This window comes from Ochotona curzoniae, unplaced genomic scaffold (assembly GCF_017591425.1).
Source record: "Ochotona curzoniae isolate NIBS_2020 unplaced genomic scaffold, NIBS_Ocur_1.0 scaffold_2453, whole genome shotgun sequence".
Lineage (NCBI taxonomy): Eukaryota > Metazoa > Chordata > Mammalia > Lagomorpha > Ochotonidae > Ochotona > Ochotona curzoniae.
Genome location: NW_024467094.1, coordinates 9,814,543 through 9,826,561, shown reverse-complemented (window position 1 = coordinate 9,826,561; position 12,019 = coordinate 9,814,543). Strand labels below are relative to the sequence as shown.

Here is a 12,019-nt window from a genome sequence, read left to right as displayed (position 1 = left end):
GATCATTACCTCATTTATTTTTATTGTCAAAAAATGCTTTATCCATAGATATTATCCATAGATAAAGCATTTTGTTTTTCTGTTCATCAGTTTATAGACCCTTGGGATGTTTTGCTAATAAGAATAACATTGCCATGAACATTCACGTCCAAGTTTCCTGTGGTCATATGTTTTTCATTTTCTTGGCTATGTATACTAGGAATGGAATTGCTGGGTCATGTGGTTAACTATGTTTAACCTTTTGAGCAACTGCCAGAATGTTTCCAAACATTCTGCACCAGTTTATACTTTTGCTAGTAGTAATTCTAATTTCAATATTTCCTCATCAACATTATTATTATTATTGTTATTTATTGCATCCATCCTGTTGGGCATAAAATGGGTCTTATTAGGTTGTGATTCTGTAATGATTTTTGTAAATGACAAAATGATCTCAAATTCTTACTTCACCATTACCATTCACATCTGGAAGTTAACAAATCATAGTTATTCAACTGTTGTTGCTGCTATTATTCTTAGTTTAAATTTCTCTCTACTTTAATCAAACCTATGATGAAATTCTCTGTATCACTGCTAGTACATGGCTTTCCCTTCAAATACTTCACTACCACAAGCAAAGGAAAGAGAATCAAGATGGGTACAGAACTGAGGCACAGGAATTTATGCCATCACCACCAGTGCCAACATCCAAACAACAAAAGAAATTTGGCTCCCAGCTGTCTAAACCCCAAACCTACCACCTGGTAATGCACCTGAGAAGGCAGCAGAAGACAGCCCAAGGCTTGAGTCTTTGCCAGCCCTGGTGGGAAACAAGAATGGAGTTCTAGGCTCCTGGTTTTGGCCTGGACCAGCACTGGGACATTGCAGCTTCTTGGGGAGTGAATGAGTAGATAGAAAATGTTCTTGTCTGTCTCTCCCCCTCTCTGTTAAATCTACTTTTTGAAAAAAACCTCTATTAAAACTTATTTCTAAGAACCATTCCTTGGCTCCTTCCTTCTAACAAAAGAGCCTTACAGCACCCTTCATAACTGTTTCCATGTCAGTCTCTCCCACAAGCGGATCCTAAAATTCTTACGTAAAGAGAGTCTTGAGAATGATAAGTAGGAAGCAAACTAGTACAGTAACTTAAAAAATAAACTCCTGACTGCACACAGTCAAAATAATTAGAAAATAAACTCCTGACTGCACACAGTCAAAATAATTAGAAAAGAGATAATGTGCAAGCTCCAGCGTTAAAAACAAAAACAAAGCTTACCTACCTGCTCCTTGGCTCATAAAATATTTCACATGGAACTTAACTTTTGAGCTAAAAATCAATTTTAAGAGCTGAAAGTACAGACAGCAGAGCTGCCCTTGGTCTAAAAGTAACAATAAGAAAATATGAACAACTCAAACTACTGCCTTCTGCGCTCTTCCTACAGTGTGTCTTCAGATGTCATGGCTCTAGTGATGCTATCTGTCGCTTCGTAATTTGCTTCTGGCTTAGAATTCTGTCAGTCTCAAAAAGAACTGGGAGGTAAGAAAACAATAAGTAACCGTTTGCATATAAATTTGTTGCTTCTCTTTCAATAAAAGACCAAGGACACAATAAACATAATGAACTAAGCACAAAAATATCGCTGACCTTGAAATCTTTAGTGATAGGCGATCGTATTTGTGAATATAAAACTGGATGAACTCACCATTTGGATGCCAGATTTCTGTAATGAATTTCATTTTAGGAGGCCGGAGGGGATAATCTTTCGGGAAAGTGAGATGAGCCTTAAAAACACCACCTTCACTGGAAAAAAAAATAAACACAAAATTTTTTGCATACTAATGGTTTTAAGAATACAATCAGGTATCCTACACCTGCTGTAGAAGGTACACTTTATACAATAACAGCCTCCAGAATCTTCTGTATCTCTACCAAGATTCAATAATATAGAGAATAATAATAAAAATTTACTGCTACACAAAAATAAGAATGAGAAACACCCATACCACTCCCAAGTAAGTAGCACTTATACGCTATTAGCTATTGATTACAAAGAGTATGCAGTGCCCTCTAGTGATTAATTGATGGCTAATGATTTATCATGAAGTAGCACAGAGTTCACAGAATCTTCACAGTATTATTTCCATGATACATTCAAAATATGATGAACTAACTGCTTATGTTTGGGTTTCATCTTCAATATTGCATAACCCCTATTAAAGCTTCTGATTGCATAAACACACAGAGGGCAGAAATGGGTTTTATTAGGGAGACAAAAAACCTGCTAAATTAAGTATTAGAAAGTGGGTCTCTCGGTAAAGTTAGATATTCTATCCACCCAGACAAGCTAAGGAATATTTAGATATCACAACTTCATGAAAGAGACATAAGCATTCAGTGAGGCCCTTAGAGTTTATGTTCAAACCTCCATTCCTTAGCAATGCTACTCAGATACTATTATAAAAAATATTTTTTAAAGATTTATTTTATTTTATTGGAAATTCAGATATAAAGAGAGAAGGAGAGACAGAGAAGATCTTCTGTCCGATGATTCACTCCCCAAATGGCCGCAATGGCCAGAGCTGAGCCAATCTGAAGGCAGGAGCCAGGAGCTTCTTTCAGGTCTCCCACGCAGGTGCAGGGTCCCAAGGCTTTGGGTCATCCTCGACTGCTATCTCAGTCCACAAACAGGGAGCTGGATGGAAAGTGGGGCAGGCAGGATTAGAACCAGTGCCCATATTGGATCCCAGCACATGCAGAGTGAAGACTTCAGCTGCTAGGCTACCATGCCAGGCCCCAGATATCATTTTAAGAAAATTTCTCTTACTATCTGATACCTACCATAAAGGTAACGAGATTGTCACTGCAGTGTTGCTGTGTCTTCCCTGAGCATGTGGTTAATGAAATTAAGGCTCATAAATTAAGCTGTACATATGGCTTTAGGAGTAAAATCTGTTAAAAGGTATTTTTTTCTCCCCCAAAATGACAAAGGTGGTGTCAGTGCTATGCCATCAACTTAGGCTGTGACTCCAGCATCGCATATGGGCAACTATTCGAGTCCAGACTGCTCATTGCTGATCCAGCTCCATGCCAATGTAACAGCAGCAGCAGAGGACGGCTTGAGTGCTTGGGCTGTACCCATGTGGGAGACCCAGAGGAAGCTTCTAGGTTCCTGACTTTGGAACAGCCCAGCTCTGACCATCTGGGTAGTGAATCAGCACATACAGGACCACTGTCTCTCCCTTTTTCTGTACCTGGGTCTTCCTAATAAACGTTAACAACATAAATAAATAAATAATACGTAAATATAGGGACCAATGACATGGAGCACAGGCAAAGCTGCTGTCCGTGACACTGGCATTCCTTATGAATACCAACTGCAGTCCCAGCTGCTCCACTTTCAAAGCAGCTCCCCACCAACATGCCTGAGAAGACAGCAGCAGATGGCCTGTTCCCTTTAGCCCCTGTCACACAGACAAACTCCAGAGACCCTGTTTCGGCCTGGCACACCAAGACAGTAGGAGCCATTGAGATGGCAAATGAGTGAACCAGTGGATGCCATACATATCTGCCTCTCTCCCTCTCTTTGTGACTCTGCTTTAAAAAAAAAAAGAAAGAAAGAAAAAGAAAAAAAGAGTTTATTTATATATAACCTCACTCTAACAATAATTTTATGTGCAAGCTTTTAGGTATTTCTAAAACTATCACACATTTAAAAAAATTTTTTTTAATTTTTACTGGGAGGATTTTACAGAGATAAGGAGAGAGATAGACAGAAACATCTTCTGTCCATTGGTTCAGTCCCAAGTGACCACAATGGCCAGAGCTGAGCTGATCCAAAGCCAGGAGGCAGGAGCCAGGACCATCTTCCGGGTCTCCCACACAGGTGCAGGGTCCCAAGGCTTTGGGCCATCCTCCAATGCTTTCCCAGGCCACAAGCAGGGAGGTAGATGGGAAGTGGAGCAGCTAGTGCTCCTATGGGATCCTGGCAGATGCAAGGTGAGGACTTTAGCCACTAGCCTATCGTACCAGGCTCACGGTTACACAATTTTTAACACAGTAGGTTTTAGACATTAAAGCTAAGTAAGACACAAAAACCTAACCAAAACAGATTTAATTCCAATTAATTAAAGAATTGCATTTGGAATGTGTCAGTTTCATTATACTTACTAAAGTGTATCTGGAGGACCAATAATAAGGACTTCCCATCGGTAGAGATCATTGTCATCTATTAAACCTGCTGAAAAGCCTTCCACTGGATTTTTGTTGAGTTCTGTGGAAAAAGAAAAATTTGATCAAAACTTTGAAATACATAATCTTCAGATAAATTTATATCTTCTAAGTTGTAATCCTTTAAGTAGCTGTTCCCTCAGGGAGAATTTCCCCTGTTTTACTGGCCAAATATTGCATCTCTATGCTGCAAATAAACTATGAATAAAGTAACCCAGAAGATCAACTTCAACTGTCACAGTTTCCAGCCTAGCTCTTACCACACTAGGTGATCATTTTTTTTTCTTTTTTTTTTTTGAAAGATTTATTCATTTTTATTACAAAGTCAGATATACAGAGAGGAGGATAGACAGAGAGGAAGATCTTCCATCTGATGATTCACTCCCCAACTGAATGCAACGGCAGGTGCTGCGTCGATCCAAGCTGGGAACCAGGAACCTCTTCCGGGTCTCCCACACAGGTGCAGGGTCCCAAGGCTTTGGGCCATCCTCGACTGCTTTCCCAGGCCACAAGCAGGGAGCTGGATGGGAAGTGGGGCTGCTGGGATTAGAACCACTGCCCATATGTAATCCCAGGGTGTTCAAGGTGAGGATTTTAGCCGCTAGGCCATGCGCCGGACCCTATTTTTTTTTCTTAATAAAGATTTATTTTTATTGGAAAGGCAGATGTACAGCAAGAAATAGAGAGAGAGGAAGATCTTCCATCGGGTAATTTACTCCCTAAACTGCCCAAACAGAGCCAATCCAAAGCAGGAGCTACTTCCAGGTCTCCCATGTGGGTGCAGGATCCCAAGGCTTTGGGCTATCCTCCAATGCTTTCCCAGGTCACAAGCAGGGAGTTGGATGGGAAGTATGGCCACCAGGATTAGAACCGGCACCTATACGGGGTCCCAGCGCCTTCAAGGTATGGACTTTAGCCACTAGGCCACGATACTGGGCCCCATACTAGGTTATCTTTAAGATACAGCTATCAAATCCACGTTAAAATATAGCTATTAAAATCTATCTCCTAGAAAACATGGTTCAGAGGAAATCAGAAATCAAGCAAGAATGGAATTTGGGGGATGGGCTTTAGACTCATCAGTTAAGACACCATTTGCGGTACTTGCATCCTTTATCAGAATGCAAAGGTTAAAGCCCCAGTTCTGCTTCTGACTCTCTTCCTGCTAAAGTATACAGTGCAAGGCAGGAGGTGATGGCCTCCACGTACGAGACGTAGATTGAGTTCTGGGCTCCTAACTTCAGCTTGGCCCTGACTGCTACAGGCATCTGGGGAGTGAACCAGCAGATGGAAGATCTCCGTCTTTCTGTATCCTCTTTCAAATATATTTGTATTAGTAATTTGCATGCTATGATCTCCTGGGTATATTTTTAAAAACAATGATAGTGATTAATAATATCTTCTAATTAGATAAATCTACTTTCACTTATGCTAATATTTTCCTAGGTATTTCTATGTTGTAATTTTGGGGACACATGCCTGCAGATGGTTCTTGCATGGCCCAACCCATCAAACTCTGAGCAGATAGAGACATCCCATCTACCGCACCTGTGCTGACCCTCCGCTGCGGGATCACAGCGTCCAGCACACGGGAATGATAAAGAGCTACAGCCTATAGCAATGGCTGTGATAGCATGAGGTTTGAGCATTCTGGCACTGAGAAAAAAAAAATGAGCTGAGGCTAAAAACAGCCAAAAACTACTTGGGTGAGGGAACACAGACCATGATTATACCTTGGAGAAGATGAGTGGTGTAGATGCCAAACACCTTCCAGAGCCACAAGACTTAATAAAGTAACCACACAACGATAGTGGACAGACCACATGGAAATTATTTTAACAGATTCAGCAAGATAAAACTGACTGTGAGCTCCACATATGTAAATTATGCATATAATCTGATGAGCGATAAAAGATGCAGATATCTGTTATGCTACCATCACATCATTACAGTGAACAAACATTGCAATATATCAAAGCTACCAACTGTTCCTCAAGTTTGGGAGTGACAGGTCTTGGGGGGGAAAAAAAAGCAGCAGATCAGAAAGAATTTGCCGGATTCTAAGCATTGATGAGATTCTCATAATACTCCCAGCTAGCACACTGAAGCAGCTCTCTCTTGAGGTGGGCATTTGGCCTACTGGTTAAGGACATCGATGCTCCACAGGGGGAGTACGTGGGCATGAATGGTGAGTCTTGTTCCTGACTCCAGATTTCTGTCAATGCAAACCCTAGGAGGAGGCAGCAGCTGGTGGTTCAGGTAATAAGGTTCCTCACACCTAACTGAAACAGCCAGATGTCAATTCCAGCTCTATCCACTTCAGGAAGTTGAAAAGCACCTATAAGGGAGACCAGGATGGGTGTCTGGGCTCCTGGCTTCAACCCTGTCCAAACCCTGGCCCAGTGTGGCCCTCTGAGGAGTGAAGTACAGATGGAGAATGTCTCTGTTTCTCCTTTCTATAATTTTGCCTTTCAAATGAGTAAGTAAATTTTAAAAAGGAGGTAAGAATGTTGGGCTCACTTTTGTAAAGATACCTCATGGTCTAACCCATGAATGGGGATTTATAAAACTATTTTTCTTTAGTTTTTGCCAGAAAAAGATTGAGTGTTCAATGGGTTCACTCCTCCAAATGCCTGCAACAGCTAGGACAGGGCCAACCAAACATGGTGATATGGAAGTTACAGTAACAGTGAAAAATGACATGCAATTTTTCAAGTTAAACACAGCATATGACCAAGCATATACCCAAGGATGAAACCTATCTCTACACAAAAGTTGTAATTGAATGTGTATAGCAACACTATTCATAAAAGTCAAAAGGCAGGGCCCAGCACGGTGCCCTAGTGACTAAAGTCCTCGCCTTGAACACACCAGGATCCAATACGGGCGCCGGTTCCAATCCTGGCAGTTTCACTTCTCATTCAGCTCCCTGCTTGTGGCCTGGGAAAGCAGTCGAGAACGGCCCAATGCTTTGGAACCCTGCACCTGCATGGGAGACCTGGAAGAGGTTCCTGGTTCCTGGCTTTGGATCGGTACAGCACCGGCAGTTGTGGTCACTTGGGGAGTGAATCATCGGACAGATCATAGAAGTGGGATTCAAACCAGCACTGGCAAACTAAGCTGCAGATTCATGCCAGACCTGTGTTTCAACTTTAAAAATGACATGGAGAGGGCCTGGCACAATAGCCTAGGAGGTTAAATCCTTACCTTGCATGTGCTGGGATCCCATATGGGTGCTGATTCATATTCTGGCTGTTCTACTTCCCACCCGGCTCCCAGTTTGTGGCCTGGAAAAGCACTAGAAGATGGCCCAAAGCCTTGGAACCCTGCACCCATGTGGGAAAACCAGAAGAAACTCCTGGCACCTGGCTTTGGATCGGCTCAGCTCCAGCTGTTATGGACACGTGGGGAATGAACCAACAGAATGAGCATCTTTCTGTCTCTTCTCTGTACATCTGTCTTCCCAATAAAAATAAATAAATTTGTTTTTAAAAACCACATGGCCCAAGATTTGGAGGTAGTTATCAGAGTATTATTAATAATGAAGCCATTAGATGGCAAAATTCCAGGTTAAGTATATACAAGTGTAAACAGGAGAGGATGTACCTGAATGAATTCTAGAAAATACCAGTAATTGCAAGATGAAAAACGGTAAGTTGCATAAGTGACTAAGAAGAAAATCAGTGATGACTTCTATCAAAGAAACCAAAGAAAGGCATTTCAAGGAAAAAGTAGCCAACAATGATGAATGCAAATGGCTCAGAAAAATGTCAGTCTAAACTGAGCACTCTGGCTTCAGTGCAAACCAAGCTGAGGCCGCTCTGCACACGCAGCTTCAGTGCAATGGTAAGGCTGCATCCATGCAGGCAAGGTGAGCTGAGGAAAAGCAGGTGAAGTGGAAAAACACAAGTGGAAATTTCTTCTCATCATTTGACAACAGATGGAAAAAACGTAGTAGTCACAGGTAAATGAAACTCAAGCAAGTGTTTTCATGAGAAAAATTGAAAAACCTAAGTATCTTATCTGCACTTGAATATCAATCTAAATATCTCTTAGCTGCTGGCTTGAGAATATAAAACTTAAAAGAAAATGCAGAATTTTAAAAACTACAACTATGAGTGGAGTTGATGATTCTAAGTAGAACACAAAAAATCAATCGTCCAATGACGCAGTACGATATATTTTCAAGTGAAATATGAAAATAAAGCCTAAATATAAGTAGTCCAGAGAGAACATTTGTAACACAATAGACAGAAGAAATCTAGGATGCTCAATACAAAGCTCCTGTCAATCAAAACAAGGGTGGGATCAAGCAAAGAGGACCAGGAACTGAGAAGGTGGGAATAGGGATCACTAACAGAAAAACCGAAAACAAATCCCTGATGTTTGTTCATGTGAAAGGCAGGCAACTTGCCCTCACACCTGCTGACTGACCTCCCCAGAGCCCGGGCTGGGCCAGGCTGAGGCTGACAGCCAGCACTCCACGGGGCAGCAGGAAGCTGGATTCAGAAGCAGAGCTGGGTGCCTTGAATCCAGGCATCCCACAATGGGAAGCACGTATTCCAGGCTTGCATGAAATTTTAAAATTATTTCAATTAAAACTCTTTATAGTCATTAATTTTTTTCCCGCTACTCAAATTGTCTCACATTAATCAAGTAACAGCTTCTTCAAGCCAGCTCTTCTCTTGTTTTAATGAGAACATAGTATCACTGGACAGTTTCTGTGTTAGCTGGTACATATGAAATCGCAAAACATTTCTATCACATGGACCAGTGGGAGCTGCAGCCTGGACAGAGTGACCCACAATGTGAACCGGATTTAAAAAAAAAACACACATCTATTTATTGCCTACAGGAGACCTAGCCCACCAACAAAGATTAGTGGAAACTGTATCTCATGGATTTTGATTTTTTTTAAAGTTTAATCTCTTCGAATAGATCATATAGTAGCATCATTTTCTTCAAGAAGGTTCTTGATTTTCTTTCCATTTCTTCAGCGACACATTAGTCACTCAGCATCATGTTAATTAATTTCATGGCATTGTTAACTTCTTTTTTCTTCCTGTTGTTGATTTTGTTTTGTGGCTTTTCATGTAAGGGGATGTATAGTAATTGTGTAATGAAGACTATCATATCTAGTAGCATGCTATTTAAATTCATGGCATTGTAAATTTCTATTTTTCTTCCTGTTGCTGATTTTGTATTGTGATTTTTCATTTAAGGGGATATATAGTAACTATGTAATGGAAACTGTCATATCCAGATGTGAGAATACAATGCAGTATGCATCTCTACTTCCAGATCAAAGATGGACTCCCAATGAAACTTGACAATAGGAAGCTGGACTCTGCCATTGCCCATGCCCGCAACAATGGTCATAGGACTGTTTATAAAGAACTACAGTATAGTAATAATATAGGTGAAGTCAGCGAGGGGGGGAAGAGAATTGGGGAGGGAGTGTGGGAAACCCCAGGGCCTATGAAACTGTATCATAAAATAATAATAATAATAATAATGAAGGCTATGAAATTTTAAAAAAAAAACCCAAAACATTTCTAGCCCTAGACCTGAAGTCCACTGGGGGCTGGCAATGTGGCACTTTAAGTTAATCTTCCACCTGCAATACCAGCATCTCATTATGAGCATCAGTTCAAGTCTTGGCTGTTCCATTTCCAATCCAGCTTCCAGCTAATCAGTCCAGGCAAAATAACAGAAGATGGCCCAGTACCTGGATCCCTGCCATCCATATGGGAAACTGGGGTGGAGTTCCTAGCTCCTGGCTTTGGCCTGACGCAACTCTGGTCATCACAGACATTTGAGGAGTAAAACAATAGGTGGAAGAACTCTCTTTCTCTGTAATCCTGCCTTTCAAATAAAGAAAATAAATCTTTTTAAAAAAAAGCCAAATCCCCTTATAATGGCAAATTTATATTTAAAGACCATATTCTGGGTACAAGGGATATATTTTAACTGATGCTCCAAATTTCTACCCTTAAGACAAATTCTTAAACCAAGAAGTGAACATGTTTGGGTTGCTTTTATATTCTTATAGTAGTAAAACTTGTGAATGTAACAAAAAAAAAAATCTTTTCCGAATGCTACCTAGAGACCAAGAGTAGCAGTTCTCAGGGTGGTACTGGGCATTGCTGGAATAGTTCCTCCAGCCCCAGTGTCAATGCCAGCATCCCTGACTGGGTTCCAAGTTCCAATCGCTGCACTTGGAATCTAGCTCCCTGCTAATGTGCCTGGGAAAACAGTAAATGGCAGAATCCCAAGTATTTAGGCTGACATCCACAAGGGAGATCCAGCTAGAGACCCAGTCTCTGGGCTTCAGCTTGGACTGACTCTCACTATTGCAAACACTTGGAGAGTGACAAATGGATTCTGGAAGGGGAAGTGAGGATAGTAACTGGCAGATGACCTGGAACGGATCCTGGTACATGACAGCTAAGTACTTTCAAGTGTGTGCTGCATTTCAAGTTGCAACACTCAGTAAATCACAATGTGTTGGGTGACTATTAAATAAGAATTATTTGAAATGGCTTTGAAACTGCAATCACTGTGAATCAGAGGGATCTACAGCCATGAATTAAAAGGTAACCCAGGGGAGCCCAGTGAGATAGCCTAGTGGCTAAATCCTTGCTTTGTAACCCCAGGATCCCATGTGAGTGCTGATTTGTGCCCCAGCGGCTCTCTGCTTGTGGCCAGGGAAGGCAGTCAAGAACAGCTCAAAACCTTGGAACCTGCACCCATGTGGGACACCCAGAAGAAGCTCCTGGCACATGGTCTCAGATTGGCTCAGCTCCAGCTGTTGCGGCCATCTGGGGAATGAACCAGCAGATACAAGATCTTTCTCTCCTCTGTGTAAGTCTGCCTTCCCAGTAAAAAAAAATAATAATATTAAATCTTTTTTTAAATGAATCCAAGAAAAAGGAAATATCTGAGCAAATAATGATTTGGTTAAGTACAAGTAGTGGAAATACAATGCATGAACAATAATTTTGGGAATAATACTGAAAGAGTATGAAATTAAAATCACTAAAGTCCTGAATTTAAGAACCAAGTATCAATAACAATTTGCTTTAGCTTTAAACCACACACTTGAGTTGTGATGATGAGGTTTAGGAAAAGCATGACCAGCCTCGCAGCAGTAAACATCCCTTCTACCCAGAATTATGTCTCAAAATATAAATTTACCATGAAAAGGGACCAGTGTTCTTCACAGAAACACTCCACTCTAAATCAAGGGCGAGAGATGCTATTTTAGGTTCATTTCATATGTACCGGATAAAAAAGAAGCTGTAGAAAACACCATGGTCTTGTTATAAGCATTCAAGAGCCAACTTCAAGAGGCCTCCGCTGGCCAGACTGGAGGTTTCAGTGCTGAGAACATTACTGACTTTAAAGAACTGAAGCACAGACACATTTTCTGAAGATTCACTGCTTTACTCGAATGGCAGAGAGGCAGAGAGTGCAGGAGAAACAGAGACTAATCCTCCATCCTCTGGTTTAACTTCTGCATGGCTGCACCAGCTAAGACGCGGTTAGGCTGAAGCCAGGAGCCAGGAACTCCATCTGGGTCACCCCGATTGGGTAGCAGGCTGCTTCCTAACACATCAGTGGAGAGCTGCAGCAGGAAGTGGAGATGGGACTCAGCCTTCTGACACATGTGAGACAGGCATCACAAGCAGCAAGTGCAATCAGCTATGCCACATGCTTGCCCGTGTATTTAAAAAAAAAAAAAATCCTGAATTTATACCTGTTATATAAAAAAGAAAGAGGTGGACCAGTATGGTGGCATAGCATACTAAT

The 12,019-nt window shown here is 41.3% G+C and overlaps 1 protein-coding gene across 1 annotated transcript in view; it reads right to left on the bottom strand.

Annotated features, from left to right (window-relative positions):
* The window catches only part of UBE2G1 (ubiquitin conjugating enzyme E2 G1), a 74,326-nt gene that overhangs the window by 15,976 nt on the left and 46,331 nt on the right, over positions 1 to 12,019 (bottom strand). The window contains exons 2-3 of the mRNA XM_041001753.1: positions 4,148 to 4,250; positions 1,683 to 1,780 (exon numbers count right to left, since the gene is read on the bottom strand). Coding sequence (XP_040857687.1) covers positions 1,683 to 1,780; positions 4,148 to 4,250 — 201 coding nt within the window. The remainder of the gene's footprint in view (positions 1 to 1,682; positions 1,781 to 4,147; positions 4,251 to 12,019) is intronic.